At 41.7% G+C, this 17,271-nt stretch overlaps 1 protein-coding gene across 1 annotated transcript in view; it reads right to left on the bottom strand.

The window, feature by feature from the left end:
* Positions 1 to 17,271, bottom strand: part of ABCA4 (ATP binding cassette subfamily A member 4) — a 119,313-nt gene that overhangs the window by 60,868 nt on the left and 41,174 nt on the right. Inside the window, exons 10-12 of the mRNA XM_055585074.1 lie at positions 11,105 to 11,326; positions 9,023 to 9,227; positions 3,181 to 3,246 (exon numbers count right to left, since the gene is read on the bottom strand). Of these exons, the coding sequence (XP_055441049.1) occupies positions 3,181 to 3,246; positions 9,023 to 9,227; positions 11,105 to 11,326 (493 nt within the window). The remainder of the gene's footprint in view (positions 1 to 3,180; positions 3,247 to 9,022; positions 9,228 to 11,104; positions 11,327 to 17,271) is intronic.

Below are 17,271 nucleotides of genomic sequence, written 5' to 3'. Positions count from 1 at the left end.
TTGCCAGGACCAGCCCCAAGGAGGGCTCTGCCAGCCTCTGACCTGTGGGGCTGTGAAGTTCCCACAGGGTCTGGGCAGAGGGATTGCTTCCCAGAGGTCTGATTTGGCAGCCATTGGTGAGCACAGAGGGAGTTTTGTACTAGGAGTTTCACTTATCCTCAGGTGGAGCTCACAGTGCCAGCAATTGTGATTTAAAAAAAAATTAAAACCAGGATTGACTTTTAAATGGGTTAATTTTTTTTTCAGCTCACTAATGGTACTTTTCACTCCAATCCAAAACATGTCAAAGTCATGGTGAATCTTCAGTAAAAGTCCATTCAAGCTGATATGATGGGCAGGCAGACGGAGACATTGTTTACCTGAGAAATCTATCAATACTTTTATGGGCATTCAAGTATTTGGGGATTAACACCAGAGTTGAGCCTGGCTGTTGGACAGGCTTGCACAAATTGTGTAAACACTCACGCACATATTCTCACACTCACACATACTCTGGCACACACAACACCCATACCCCTCGCCCTCACAGAGGCACTTTTTGTAAACTTCACATTTGGTTTCAAAGGACAAAATAGATAACTAATGAGAACACATTATACAGCACAGGGAACTCTACTCAATGCTCTGTGGTAATCTAAATCGGAAGGAAATCCAAGGAAGAGGGGATATATATACACACGCAGCTGACTTGCTCTGCTGCACTTAGAAACTAAGACAACACTCTAGAGCAACTATTCTCCAACACAAAAAATAAATTCATTAACTGAAATAAAAGGACATCACAACACCCTGAAAGGGGAAGAGAAGCACATAAGCCAGCTAGAGAAGAAAGCAGAGGCGGGAGGAAACCGTCATCGCCAAGCATCTAAAGGCCCTGGCTACAGGTGCACATCTGCGAGCAGGCTGATGTCCTAAGGCCGCAGTCGGCCGAGGCCTCTCCGCCCACACTGCTGTCTGTAGACTGCAGGCTGTGTGGTGGGTGACGCGCACTGGGCCCTGGTTAGGGACTGGCCCCCACTGGCACTTCTGTTTCCTGAAGGACTTAAATCTATTGCCCACAATCCCTTTGATCACTTTACTAGCCATCATACTGCATTAAATGTATAATAATAAAATAGCAGGAGGAAATATTCTCCTAGTCACTGGAGTGAGTTCCTTGCCAGGAAATGCATGTCCCAATTCCAGATTTTGTCCAAAATGGCCAACAGGAACTGGGTTAGACATTAGATGTCTCTTGGGCTCCATGTCTTCATCTGTGAACGGAGCGGAGTAGGTGGAAAAACTCAGCTCTTTTCTAATTTTAGAGAAATTTAGGAATCTATTTCAGTCTAGCTTGTGAGACAGGTGAAAAATATTTAGCTTCTGTTGGCAAAAATACATGTGACTCACTTTTGAAGGAGCGCATTTGTCTTAAGATTTTTCTTTTTAGAAGCAGCATGTCTGTTGAGATTATAGAGGGAAAAAGAAGTCCACAAAGTCTTGATACTCACTGAAATTAGAAACATTTCAGGAACAGACTTCTGTGTTGAAAATTCCCATTTATGATAGGTTATAACTTTATTATAGTAGAAATTTAAAAGTTTACTAGATAGACAAGAAAGACAGACAAGGCAACATAATGGGGGGGAAAAAAACCACTGAGCTGTTGAAATGTTGTTTGTTTGACTCATTAAAAAAAAAGGCAACCCCCACTGCAAACCTTTTAAAGGTCCTAGACTAATCCCCTAGAGAAAACAAACATTTATCTTAGTGCTTAAAGGCTAAATCCTGGCCCAGGCCCAATAATACAAAGTAAAGGGCAAGTAGGTAAGGAACAAGCAGATTGGAAAGCATCTCCTTTGCTTCCAGAGACTCCTAGCTCCAGGGGCGCCCCCAGCTCTCAGCTCTGGAATTTCTCTATCTCCTCATCCCTCACAGGAGTCCATAGTCCGCAGCTCCCCTCTCCATCCCCCACTTCTAGAACTCTCCTTTGGCTTCTGTCCTGTTCAGGAAGAAAGGTAAATTTTATTTATGATGCATTCTGGGCAAATGTCCTTTTAACCCTCTTTTCCAATCACAAGAAAGACCAACACTAAGGGAATCTGGGAGTCTGCCCCAGCCTCTGGATGCCAGGAAAATAAACTTATTGCTTTGGGAAAATAAATTTATTTATATTTGAAAAAGTGGAGAGGACTAAAAACCACACGAGGAGACACAGCAGAAGATGGATTTCTCTGATTCTCTAGATCTGTCTGCTTTATTATTTAATTAATTATTTTAATTGGAGGTTAATTACTTTACAATATTGTGGCAGTTTTTGCCACACATCAATCTGAATCAGCCACGGGTGCACATTGTCCCCTGGTCCTGAACCCCCCTCCCACCTCCCTCCCCATCTCATCCCTCTGGGTTGTCCCAGTGTACCGGCTTTGAGTGCCCTGTTTCATGCATTGAACTTGAACTGGTCATCTATTTGACATATGGTAATATACATGTTTCAGTGCTATTCTCTCAAATAATCGCCCCCCTTGCCTTCTCCCACAGAGTCCAAAAGTCTGTTCTTTATGTCTCTTTTGCTGTCTTGTACATAAGGTCGTCATTATCATCTTTCTAAATTCCATATATATGTGTTAATATACTGTATTGGTGTTTTTCTTTCTGACTTACTTCACTCTGTATAATAGGCTCCTGTTTCATCCACCTCATTAGAAATGACTCAAATGTGTTCTTTTTAATAGCTTTAATAGCTATTTTTAATAGCTATTTAATAGTAATATTAAAAAATATTACTCAGTTTTAATAGCTGAGTAATATTTCACTGTGTATATATACCACAACTTTCTTTTCCAGATTCTATAGATCTGTTTGCTTTAAATTGAGAAGTTGCAAACCTCGTTTGCACCCTCAAGTGGTCTGGCTTTCTTTTAAGCATACACTTTAATCCACTGGGCACAACCAGGATGCAAGGGCTTATCAATGCTCAGCCATTACCCTGGTCCAGTCACTCACAAAATAGGGGCTCCCAGAGCCCGTGATGATGCACTAAGGAACAGAGCCCCCAGCAGACAGCTAACTAATCAGGAATCTCACACTTCATGTAAGAACCACCTCTACAATGCACACATATCCAATACAGAGCCAAAGGAGTTAATTTCAAACATTTGTTTTTCTTTCTTAATAAAAAAAATTTAAACAACTCACCTTCACCACCTAGCCAGTAAGACTCTTGTAGAAGGAAGTACCAAGGAAGTGGGGTTCCATAGTCCCCTAAAGATAGATAGGCAAATAAAGAGAAAAAGCCTAAGTAGTTCAATCTTACCATAGTTCTATACGATCTAGAATTTATCTACCTGAACCTCAGGTTGTAACTATATATATTTATAGTTCATAAGTATTACATGGCTATCCAGATGCTTCCTCTAAGACTACTTCTAATATGCTTCAATTCAAAAGGTCATGTTTTGGGGGTGAAATCAGCAACACTAAGACTGATGATCTTAGCTAACATTAGTTTTCCAAGAAACCATTTAATTAGAGAATTTAAGCATGCTCTTTTCAACAGTTACCAGATAATAATAGTGATGATAATCATAACATTTGTTGACTGTTCTTTCTGTGTCAAACATAACTGTGAGCCCCTTCAATGTGCTAAATAATTTAATCCCCAAAACAACACAAAGGGATAGGTAGTATTACTATTCTCGTAGATAAAGAAATTACGGTACACTGAATTTGAAGCTTCTGCCCAATGTCACAGCTAATTTAATAGAGGTGTAAGAATTCCAACATTGGTAGTCTGGTTCTAATACCACTGATTTTTTTTTAATTAATTATTTTTGGCTGTGCTAGTTCTTTACTGCTGCAGGGGCTTATCTCTAGTTGCAGTGAGTGGGGACTACCCTCTAGTGTGGTGCATGGGCTTCTCATTGCGGTGGCTTCTCTTGTTGCAAAACACAGGCTCCAGAGCACACAGCCTTCAGTAGTTGCAGTGTGTGGGCTCAGTAATTTCAGTTCCCAGGCTCTAGAGCAAAGGCTCAATAGTTTTGGCACATGGGTTTAGTTGCTGTATGGTATGTGGTATCTTCCTGGACCGGGGATCAAACCCGCGTCTCCTACATTGGCAGGTGGATTCTTCATCATTGAGCCACCAGGGAAGCCCAACACCACTAATCTTAACCTACTGGATCTTACTGGATCCACTTGAGTTTCAAAGAATCAACTACCAAGTTTCTAGTACAGTTCTCTTATCTTGCTGCCTATAAATGTTTTTGTGAGAATATTATCTTTGCTTATTTAATAGTTACCCTGTGCCTTATGGCCGATGCTAGACTGTAATCCCTCAAGGACAGGCTTGAGTCAGTTTTTTCCACTTTTTCTTCTCTGAGTACCTGTGCTACTGAGCCTAATACATTGGTGCTGCTTAGTACATAGTGGTTGATCATATTAAAGCTTTAGCTTGGCTAAAAGAAAGCTCTTGAAATATGCACAAATTATATTTTCAATCTAATTAATTTTCACTTATTATACCTCTCTCTAATGGCCCAGTGAGATGGAAAAAATGGAGGCTGAGAAAGTCAAGTATATTTCTTTGAATTTACTGTTATAAGGTTGAATTATGTCCTTTGACTCTCTCTTCCCCCAAAAGAGATATATTGAGGTGTGTGTAGAATACAAAATAATACTTGATCTTTGTCCACAGTTCCTGGTACAGAGCTCTTAAAACCTTTGGAGTTTCCTGAATGATAGAAGTGCCCTTGTTATTCATCAGTTCAGTTCAGTTGCTCAGTCATGTCCAACTCTTTCTGACCCCATGGACTGCAGCACACCAGGCTTCCCTGTCCATCACCAACTCCCAGAGCTTGCTCAAACTCATGTCCATCAAGTCAGTGATACCATACAACCATCTCATCCTCTGTCGTCCCCTTCTTGTCCTGCCTTCAGTCTTTACCAGCATCATGGTCTTTTCCAATGAATGAATCAGTTCTTTGCATCAGGTGGCTAAAGTATTGGAGCTTCAGCTTAAGCATCAGCCCTTCTAATGAACACCCAGGACTGATTTCCTTTAGGATGGACTGGTTTGATCTCCTTGCAGTCCAAGGGACTCTCGAGAGTCCTTTCCAACACCACAGTTCAAAAGCATCAATTCTTCGGTGCTCAGAGATTCTTGTGTATGTAATTTGTATCCTGCAATTTTACTACATTTTAAAATTAGTTCTAACTGTTTTTTGTTTTTTTTTTTGATGGAGTCCTTAGAGTTTCCTAAACTTTATAGAGTTTTCTAAAAACTTCTCTGGAGAAGGAAATGGCAACCCACTCCGGTATTCTTGCCTGGAGAATCCCATGGACAGAGGAGCTTGGTGGGCTACAGTCCACGGGTCACAAAGAGTTGGACACAACTGAGTGACTTCACTTTCACTTAGAGTTTTCTATACATAAAATAATGTCATCTACAAATGTTACTATGTATAAATGTACCTCTTTTCTGATTTGGATGTCTTTAATTTCTTTTTCTTGTCTGATTGCTGTGGCTAGGACTTCCAATATTATGATGAATACAATTAGCAAATGGGTGTTGGGTTCTGTGATCCCTCCTGGTTATGGATCACTGTGCCAAGGGTGGGGATTATGGTGAAACTGTGTCTTAGACTCCCCTACCTGCTTTGCCTGATGTGTAGTTATCACTCAGCCAGACTTTAAGTTTTTTTAAAAGAGGAAATGGTGGCATATGAAGCTAAAGACTCAGTTCTCTATGAGGGAAGGTGAATTCAGCATCTTCTTACCCTGACATCTTCTGAAGAATTTGAACAGAGGATTGACACCACCTGACCTAGATTCTGAAAGGATCTCCCTGAACACATTGTGGAGAACAGACTGTAAGAGATGATGATGGAAGGAGGAGGCTTGGACTGAGAAGGCTGTGTAGAGTTGGTGACAAGGGATCATATTCGGAATCTGTTTCTAAAGGTGAGTCAAGCATTCACTGATGGATTTCTGGTTCCTGGATTTAAGATTTAAATATGGGTTCTGAGAGTTCAAGCTGAAAGACTTCAGAAAGAATAAGATTTTGAAAAAATTGAAGTATAGTTGATATAAAATGTTGTGTTGGTTTTGGTAGAATCACTTTGCTGTACACCATACCTATATTTATATTCCTTTTTTTATTTCTTTCCTATATTTCTTTCCCAATATATGTTGTTATAAGATATTAAATATAGTTCCCTGTGCTGTACAGCAGGTCTCTGTTGTTTATCTACATTATATATAGTATTGTGTATATGTTAATCACAAACTCCTAATTTATCCCCCCCACCCTGCTATCACCTTTCGTAACCATAAGTTCATTCTCTTTTTTTCTTCTTTTTAAAAATATTTATTTATTTTTATTTATTTATTTTGCTGCTCTAGGTCTTAGTTGTGGCATGCAGGATATTCAATCTTCATTGTAACATGTGGGATGCAGGATCTAGTTTTTTAGTTGTGGAGTGTGGGATCTGGTTCCTGGACCAGGGATTGAACCCAGGCCCCCTGCATTGGGAGTGCAAATTCTTAGTTCCTGGACCATCAGGAAAGTCCCTATAAGTTTCTATGTCTGTGAGTCTATTTCTCTTTTGTAAATAACAAAACATTTGCACCATGTTTTTACATTCCACATATAAGTGATATCATGTGATATTTGTCTTTCTGTATCTGACTTACTTCACTCAGTTTGACAATATCTAGGTCCACTCACATCACTGCAAATGGCATTATTTCATTCTTTTTATGGCTGAGTAGTATTCCATTGTATATATATTCTTTATCCATTCCTCTGTCAATGGACATACAGTTTGCTTCTATTCCTTGGCTATTATAAATACTGCTGCTTTATATTCAGGTGCATGTATCTTTTCAAATTACAGTTTTCTCTGGCTATATGCCCAGGAATGGGATTGATGAATTATATGGGAGCTCTATTTTTAGTTTTTTAAGGAACCTCCAGACTACCTTCCATAGTGGCTGTATCGATTTACATTCCCACCCATAGTATAGGAGGGTTCGGTTCCCTTTTCTCCACACCCTCTCCAGCATTTGTTATTTGTAGACTTATTAATGATGGCCATTCTGACTCTGTTCAGTTTAGTCTCTCGGTTGTGTCCGACTCTTTGCGATCCCATGAATCGCAGCATGCCAGGCCTCCCCATCTCTCACTAACTCCCGGAGTTCACCCAAACCCATGTCCATCGAGTCAGTGATGCCATCCAGCCATCTCATCCTCTGTCATCCCCTTCTCCTCCTGCCCCCAATCCCTCCCAGCATCAGAGTCTTTTCCAATGAGTCAACTCTTTGCATCAGGTGGCCAAAGTATTGGAGTTTCAGCTTTAGCATCAGTCCTTCCAAAGAACATCCAGGACTGATCTCCTTTAGAATGGACTGGTTGGATCTTCTTGCTGTCCAAGGGACTCTCAAGAGTCTTCTCCAACACCACAGTTCAAAAGCATCAATTCTTTGGTGCTCAGCTTTCTTCACAGTCCAACTTTCACATCCATACATGCCACTGGAAAAACCATAGCCTTGAATAGACGGACCTTTGTTGGCAAAGTAATGTCTCTGCTTTTGAATTCTGACTAGTACCTCACTATATTTTTGATTTGCATTTCTTTAATAATTAGCAGTGTTGAGCATCTTTTCATGAGCTCATTGATCATTTGTATGTCTTCTTTGAATAAATATCTATTCTTCTTTGAATAAATGTCTTCTGCCCATTTTTAGATTTGTTTGTTTGTTTTTGCTGTTTAATTGTGTAAGCTGTTCATATGTTTTGGAAATTAATCCCTTGTCTAATGCATCGTTTGCAATCATTTTCTTCCAGTCCATAGACTGTCTTTTTGCTTTATGCCTGTTTTGCTGTGCAAAATCTAAGAAGTTTGATTATGTTCCATTTGTTTATTCTTGCTTTTATTTCTTTTGCCTTGGGAGACTGACCTGGGAAAACATTCCTATAATTTATGTTCAAGAGTGTTTTGCCTATATCCCTTTCTAGGATTTTATGGTATCACGTCTTATATTTTAAGTCTTTAAACATTTTTGAGTTTATTTTTGTGTACAGTGTGAGGGTGTGTTCTAATTTCATTGATTTACATGTAGCTGTCCAGCTTTCCCAACACCACTTGCTAGTCAGTCAGTTCAGTCGCTCAGTTGTGTCCAACTCTTTGTGACCCCATGAATCGCAGCACGCCAGGCCTCCCTGTCCATCACCAACTCCCAGAGTTCACTCAGACTCACATCCATCGAGTCAGTGATGCCATCCAGCCACCTCATCCTCTGTCGTCCCCTTCTCCTCCTGCCCCCAATCCCTCCCAGCATCAGAGTCTTTTCCAATGAGTTAACTTTGCATGAGGTGGCCAAAGTACTGGAGATTCCGCTTTAGCATCATTCCTTCCAAAGAAATCCCAGGGCTGATCTCCTTCAGAATGGACTTGCTAAAGAGACTGTATTTTCTCTATTGTATATACTTACCTCCTTTATCAAAGATTAATTGGGTGTAGTTGTGTGGATTTACTTATGGGCTCTCTATTCTGTTTCATTGATCCATTTGTCTGTTTTTGCTCCAATACCATGCTGTTTTGATTCCTATAGTTTTGTAGTACTGTCTGAAGTCTGGGAGGTTATGCTTCCAGCTTTGTTCTTTTCCCCCAGGATTACTTTGGCAATTTTGAGTCTTTCATGGTTCCACATAAATTTTAGGATTACTTGTCCTAGTTCTGTGAAAAATATCTTGAGTAATTTGATAGTGAGTGAGTAAGTGAAAGTCACTCAGTCATATCTGACTATTTGCGACCCCATGGACTATTCAGTCCATGGAATTCTCCAGGCCAGAATACTGGAGTAATTCAATAGGGATCACATTAAATCTGTAGATTGTGTTGGGAAGTATGGCTATTTGAACAATATTAATTCTTCCAATCCAAAAGCATGGGATATTTGATTAAGATTTAAACTAGAGTGAAAAGGCAGAGGAACTAAAGAACATAATTACCTTTACCCTATGGAGGAGGACCCTTACCTGGAAACACCTGGTCAAGATACCAGGCAAGCAAGCCATACAGAGCAGCATCAAGGAGCATCATCTTCATGGACATCAGAAAACTGAATTCATCCCCTTCCATGGGACTGTTCCCAATATTGCTCCACTGCAGCCCCACACCTTGCTCTTCAAAACGAGCAAGGTACTCAGTGCCAAACCCAAATGCCACAGGAGACAGCAGGCTCTGCAGTGGGGCAAAGAAGGCATAAAAGATGAGCAGAGGATCTTTAACCCAACCCAACAGAACCCACAAGGTACGGAGGAAGGCCGATGGAGGGTCTACAATGTATTCTGGTCTAAGACCACCCCAGGGAGGGGTTAAGGCAGTCTTCCCACAGTAAGAGAGTTCTGGGAATACTTCTCAGGCCTCAGGGACCCCTGCCCAATACCTACTTGGCCACCTTTCACCTGTCCAGTGGATCACAGTGGTACACTAGGGAAGACAACACAACACAGCACAGCACAGCACAGCGAAGGACCAAAGGTCCTCAAGCTTGTCTTCCTACCTTTCCCTGCCTCTACCTACCTCTTCCATAAAATCTCACAGGTTTTGGTACAACAAAGAAGCTAACTTGAGCTGCTTTGTGAGAATCCCAATAGAACTGTCCATAAAGTCATCAGTGTTTTAGAGCAGACTAGGAGGCTAGACAGGATATTGTCTCATGACCTCCTGAGCAATGTTAAGCCAAAAATCCTCAGCTTATAATGACTATCACCTTTTCTCATTTCCAGACTAGGGAAAATCTTTTTCTTAGAATCTCCTTGAAGAGCACAAGTAACTGAATAAGTGGTATGCAGAAAGTCTAAAGAGGAAGTCCCCCAGCCACATCCCCGCAGTTGCTCCCTGGCATGGCAGAAAGCACATACGCACATACAGAGGGATGAGCTATTCCCACTTGCTCTGCTGGGAGGCCTACCTCTAGTTTGCAGGACACAGGATGGGGTTCAGAGCATCTCTCTGCAGAAGGAAGGGATTCCCTAGCTATATCTTCACAAAAACCATTAAAAAAATCTCAGCCCAGCCCTGGTCCACAGAGCAGCCAGAACTATAGCTTCCTGGTAGATCCACACATGCAAAGAACTAGTTGTGGCTTCTAAGTACCAACTGTCTACACAGTATACCAAGATAGCCCAGCTCTGCCAACAGCCAGAGTCATAAGAATTTCTTGCCCATTGTTAGAAAATTAGGTGCCATAAATGACAGTAATTAATTCTTATTTAACATGAGAAATAAAAGGCAGATGCCCTGGCAGCACTTGAGCCAAATAAGCTTGAGTCATGAGAACAAGTTCAACTTAAATTTTCCCCAGTGAGATGCAGGTGACAGTCCTTTCTCAACTGCATTGTACAAAGAACCATGCATAGGGAGATTTTGGAGGACAAACAAATTTGCATCCTACAGGGCTTAGAAGCTATTTAATCTGTTTAATAACAGAGTGGACATAGATCATTTGAAAACAATTAGAGAAAAACAAACAAACAAACAAACATGTTGTTTGGGCATTGTGAAGAGGTCTTTCAGGCAATCCAGAGTTAATTTCTGGAGACCTCTCCTGGGAAGAGGGCCCAACTGGCTCGTTTGTGCACCCCTGTCTGAGTGCTGTGGTAGAACATGACAAAGACACATTAGAGCTACTCTGATTCAAATTATTTTACAGATAAACAAAAACTTTTAATTTATGGAAACATCTTTCTGGGCAGATTAGTAAGGGAGAAGCTCCCTCCCTTATGAATCTTCTCAGATGTTAGGGGAAAAAAAAAGAACTGAGTGAAATGGGCCCCATTTTTCTCCTCTTATGGATACACAAAGGGACCCATGAGCTGAACTGATTTTCGATTACTTCCCAGGGCAGACTTATCAAGCAGATTTGGTGAAGAGGAACTGTTAGGTTGCTCAAGATGAAGACTACTCCTACTTTTGTACCTGTGCCTTTAAACCTTATGTCCATTTCTGCCAAAGGCAAAGTGGACCCCCTAAAGGGTGAGCCAGTCCTCTCAGACTGCTACATACCCTGCAAGTGGAATGCATCATATTCTAGGTGTAAGCCCAGGGTCCCTTACCACAGCCATCTTCATGTCGGCTGTAATTCGGTCCTGCCAAGCGAAGCAGAGAATATGTGGCAGGTAGAGGGTGAAGTAGATGACACCACTACAGGCTGCTGCCAGACTGGCCCTGGAGAAGAAGGTGCTGAGCAGGAAGCACTGCATGATCGTAGCAATGGAGAAAGCCAACAGGAACAGGAAGAGGACGAGCGGATTGCTGTAATGCAGGATCCTTCCATGCTGAAACCAAAGTGGCCACTTGAGTCAGTAATTTCCATCCACATCCAGGAGCTCCACCCCTTTAGGAAGTGATCTCTATGCGTTCAGAAGCCCTCCGCCCCAAAGGGATCTTTCCCATGAGCCCAGTGTGTGTTAGTCGCTTAGTCGTATCTGACTCTTTGTGATACCATGGACTGTAGCCCACCACACCCCTCTGTCCATGGAATTCTCCAGACAAGAATAATGGAGTGGGTAGCCATTCCCTTCTCCAGGGAATCTTTCCAATCCAGGGATCGAACCCCAGTTTTCTGCATCTCAGGCAGATTCTTTACCATCTGAGCTACCAGGGAAGCCCTGTTAGTGTCTAATTTTCCACACTTAATACTCAATATGTTGCTGCTGCTGCTGCTAAGTCACTTCAGTCGTGTCCGACTCTGTGCGACCCCATAGACGGCAGCCCACCAGGCTCCCCCGTCCCTGGTATTCTCCAAGCAAGAACACTGAAGTGGGTTGCCATTTCCTGCTCCAATGCATGAAAGTGAAAAGTGAAAGTGAAGTCGCTCAGTCGTGCCCGACTCTTAGCGACCCCATGGACTGCACCCTACCAGGCTCCTCCATCCATGGTATTTTCCAGGCAAGAGTGCTGGAGTGGGGTGCCATTGCCTTCTCCAACTCAATATGTTGAGGTCCTTTAATTCTAATTATGTTATTTTCTCCTAGGAGGATAACATATTGAGCTACCTATCAGTACTGAGTAATTGTTATGGTTCAGTAATGAAATCCTTGGGAAGAGGAAAGTGTGGAGGAAGGAGCCTCGAGCAGGGAGGAAGATCTGCAAAGGGGGTCTTGGAGCATCAGTAGTTCCTGTGATATACTGAATTTATGAGGAACAAAAGAGGGATGTGGGAGATCACCCAACAAGCTTTAACATTTTGCTTTGGTTCTGGGAAATGGCAATCCACTCCAGTATCCTTTCCTGAAAAATCCCATGGACAGAGGAACCTGGCAGGCTATAGTCCATGGGGTTGCAAGAGTTGGACATGACTTAGAGACTAAATCACCACCACCTGGTCTGCTGACTTAATCATTTATACTTATATTCTGAGATTTGCCTCTCACATTGGTGAAAATGTCTGTAGTTAATCCACATCACTTGAAAGTGGATTAATCCTTGCAGCACATGATATTATAGAAATACATTTCACAGAATCTGTGGACAATATTCAGTACCTTTCATGTGAACTAATGGGTCAATCATTGGCTATGTAGAAAATAGAACCAAACTAGCTATTTTTAATGAGTGAGCTACTATACAATTACATTAGCAGATAAATTGAGATGTTAAAATTGATCAAGCCTACTTGTTTCTCTTTTGCAATAGGCCTCCTATGAGGATTTTTACGCTTTGCACATAACTCCAAATATGTATAGATCGTCCTGTTCTTTTCTTGGGAACATAAAGGTACAAATTGCTTTACCTCTTGAATTGGTTCTGATTATTTGGTAGTGGTACCCTAAAGCACTGGGTTTCTCTAAGTAGAGAAGAGAAACCAATTAGCAATCTGTGTGTGTGTGTGTGTGTGTGTGTGAGTTTGTATGTGTGTACTGACAGAATGTGGTCCACTGGAGAAGGGAATGGCAAACCACTTCAGTATTCTTGCCTTGAGAACCCCATGAACAGTATGAAAAGGCAAAAAGAAAGGACACTGAAAGATGAACTCCCCAGGTCAGTAGGTGCCCAGTATGCTACTGGAGATCAGTGGAGAAATAACTCCAGAAAGAATGAAGGGAGGGAGCCAAAGCAAAAACAACACCCGGTTGTGGATGGGACTGATGATAGAAGCAAAGTCCGATGCTCTGAAGAGCTATACTGCATAGGAACCTGGAATGTTAGGTCCAGGAATCAAGGCAAATTGGAAGTGGTCAAACAGGAAATGGCAAGAGTGAATGTTGACATTCTAGGAATCAGCAAACTAAAATGGACTGGAATGGGTGAATTTAACTCAGATGACCATTATATCTTCTACTGTGGGCAGGAATCCCTTAGAAGAAATGGAGTAGCCATCATAGTCAACAAAAGAGTTTGAAATGCAGTACTTGGATGCAATCTCAAAAATGACAGAATAATCTCTGTTTGTTTCCAAGGCAAACCATTCAATATCAAGGTAATCCAAGTCCTCCGACCAGTAACGCTGAAGAAGCTGAAGTAGAACAGTTCTATGAAGAACAAGACCTTCTAGAACTAACACCCAAAAAAGATGTCCTTTTCATTATGGGGGACTGGAATGCAAAAGTAGGAAGTCAAGAAATACCTGGAGTAACAGGCAAATTTGGCCTTGGAGTACAGAATGAAGCAAGCAAAGGTTAATAGAGTTTTGCCAAGAGAACGCACTGGTCATAGCAAACACCCTCTTCCAACAACACAAGAGAAGACTATACACATGGACATCACCAGATGGTCAACACCGAAATCAGATTGATTATATTCTTTGCAGCCAAAGATGGAGAAACTCAATACAGTCAGCAAAAACAAGACCGGGAGCTGACTGTGGGTCAGATCATGAACTCCTTATTGCCAAATTCAGACTTAAATCGAAGAAAGTGGGGAAAACCACTAGACCATTCAGGTATGACCTAAATCAAATCTCTTATGATTATACAGTGAAAGTGAGAAATAGATTTAAGGGACTAGATAGACAGAGTGTCTGATGAACTATGGATGGAGGTTCGTGACATTGTACAGGAGACAGGGATCAAGACCATCCCCATGGAAAAGAAATGCAAAAAAGCAAAATGGCTGTCTGAAGATGTCTTACAAATACCTGTGAAAAGAAGAGAAGTGAAAAGCAAAGGAGAAAAGGAAAGATATAAGCATCTGAATGCAGAGTTCCAAAGAATAGCAAGAAGAGATAAGAAAGCCTTCCTCAGTGATCAATGCAAAGAAATAGAGGAAAACAATAGAATAGGAAAGACTAGAGATCTCTTCAAGAAAATTAGAGATACCAAGGGAACATTTCATGCAAAGATGGGCTCGATAAAGGACAGAAATGGTATGGACCTAACAGAAACAGAAGATATTAAGAAGAGGTGGCAAGAATACACAGAAGAACTATACAAAAGAGATCTTCATGACACAGATAATCACGATGGTGTGATCACTCACCTAAAGCCAGACATCCTGGACTGAGAAGTCAAGTGGGCCTTAGGAAGCATCACTACAAACAAAGCTAGTGGAGGTAATGGAATTCCAGTTGAACTATTTCAAATCCTAAATGATGATGTTGTGAAAGTGCTGCACTCAGTATATCAGCAAATTCGGAAAACTTAGCAGTGGCCACAGGAAAGGTCAGTTTTCATTCCAATCCTAAAGAAAGGCAATGCCAAAGAATGCTCAAACTACCACACAATTGCACTCATCTCACATGCTAGAAAAGTAATGCTCAAAATTCTCCAAACCAGGCTTCAGCAATATATGAACCGTGAACTTCCTGATGTTCAAGCTGGTTTTAGAAAATGCAGAGGAACCAGAGATCAAATTGCCAACATCCGCTGGATCATGGAAAAAGCAAGAGAGTTCCAGAAAAACATCTATTTCTGCTTTATTGACTATGCCAAAGCCTTTGACAGTGTGGATCACAATAAACTGTGGAAAATTCTGAAAGAGATGGGAATACCAGACCACCTGACCTGCCTCTTGAGAAACCTATATGCAGGTCAGAAAGCAACAGTTAGAACTGGTCATGGAACAACAGACTGGTTCCAAATAGGAAAAGGAGCACATCAAGGCTGTATATCATCACCCTGCTTATTTAACTTCTATGCAGAGGACATCATGAGAAACGCTGGGCTGGAAGAGGCACAAACTGGAATCAAGATTGCCGGGAGAAATATCAATCACCTCAGATATGCAGATGACGCCACCTTTATGGCAGAAAGTGAACAAGAACTAAAGAGCCTCTTGATGAAAGTGAAAGAGGAGCGTGAAAAAGTTGGCTTAAGCTCAACATTCAGAAAACTAAGATCATGGCATCCGGTCCCATCACTTCATGGCAAATAGATGGGGAATCAGTGGAAACAGTGGCTGGCCTTATTTTGGGGGACTCCAAAATCACTGCAGATGGTGATTGTAGCCATGAAATTAAAAGACACTTATTCCTTGGAAGGAAAGTTATGACCAACCTAGATAGCATATTCAAAAGCAGAGACATTTTTTTGTCAACAGAGTTCCGTCTAGTCAAGGCTATGGTTTTTCCAGTAGTCATGTTTGGATGTGAGAGTTGGACTGTAAAGAAGGCTGAGTGCAGAAGAATTGATGCTTTTGAACTGTGGTGTTGGAGAAGACTCTTGAGAGTCCCTTGGACTGCAAGGAGATCCAACCAGTCCATCCTAAATGAGATCAGACCTGGGTGTTCATTGGAAGGACTGATGTTGAAGCTAAAACTCCAATACTTTGGCCACCTCATGTGAAGAGCTGACTCATTTGAAAAGACCCTGATTGAAGGCAGGAGGAGAAGGGGACGACAGAGGATGAGATGGCTGGATGGCATCACTGACTCAATGGACATGAGTCTGGTAAACTCCGGGAGTTGGTGATGGACAGGGAGGCCTGGCGTGCTGTGGTTCACGGGGTCGCAAAGAGTCGGACAGGACTGAACGACTGAACTGAAACTGAAACTGATGTGTGTGCTCAGTCGTGTCCAACTCCTTGTGACCCCATGGTCCACCAGCTCCTCTGTCCATGGAATTTTCAAGGCAAGAATAACAGAGTGGGTTGCCATTTTCTCCTCTAGAGCAATATCTGTAATGGGCATGTAAGATTTGAATACAAAGAAAATGGGCCACTTACCTCCTGCTGCTACCATTTCTTCTTCCTTCATGCTGTCATGCCTGCTGGGCACTGACAGAACAGATTGAATAATGGAATAAAACAAATGGCAAAGGAGGTGGAAAAGAGCCATGCTTTTAACTAAAAGTAAACTTTGAGGAAATCTAAATAAAATCATGATTAAGACTCAGAGGCCTGATTTTGTATGAAAGAGCTCTCCACATTACCCTGGAAATCTCACTCCTTATCCTTAAAGCCATGCAACTCAATAAAAGCAAGTCCCAGACTGAGCACATGGCTTTTGGCTGGAAGACCTTTAAGATGGTTGTTAATCTCAAAAGAATGAAATCAATTTCTTATCTCAGATCAAAGTAAGGTCCTACAAACTTCTAGGCTATATAATTTCTCATTGGCTTAAGACGGAGATGAAAGTGGTTGGCCTTGGCTTTTTCTTATGACCACTTTTCTTTTTTGTTTTAATAGCTTGAGTAACAATGGAACCCTTCCATTGTCCCCGCTTCCAGCTTCTTTCCTGCATAGTTGAGGTGGGAAGTAAGGACAGGGGAAAGATGAGAACATCATTCAAAGGAAAATCCTATTTTGTTGTGGAAAGCTCTGTTTCCGCCATCACTGGAACAATGTCCTGGTTCCCACAAGGAGAAACCCCTTTGTACAAGAAAGTCTTCATAAACATTCTTTACCTCACGTCCTAAAAGCTTTGAAGTCCTAATGCCCATTCTCAGGGAGGCAACTCTCAATGCCACTTATCAGCAACACGTCTCAGGGCCATTACAAGGCGTCATGCATGTTTATGCATTTTGCATGAGTCAGATGCTCATGTATTTTGACTCCTTTGATTCTGAGGACACTAAATGTCTTAGTAGTGAGGAAAAGAGTAGACTGAAGGGTGGGAAGGAACAAAGATCCCTAGAGGAAGACAAGTTACTCAGCTTCTCCCCTCCTCTCCGTGGAACTCCAGGACCCTTTGAGTACTTAATGCTATATCTGGGTCTGGTCAGACTGAGCAGGCTGACTTCAAAATCAGCATTGGTTTTGATAGGGCTCTAGCCCAGGGTTTGGCTAAGGCCACTGTTCACTGAATCTCAATGCAACACTTACACCAAAACCATTCAGACTTAGT

The sequence above is a fragment of the Bubalus kerabau genome, chromosome 6, assembly GCF_029407905.1.
Source record: "Bubalus kerabau isolate K-KA32 ecotype Philippines breed swamp buffalo chromosome 6, PCC_UOA_SB_1v2, whole genome shotgun sequence".
NCBI lineage: Eukaryota > Metazoa > Chordata > Mammalia > Artiodactyla > Bovidae > Bubalus > Bubalus kerabau.
Note: the sequence above shows the minus strand (reverse complement) of the source record. Positions and strands in the feature narration are given on the sequence as shown.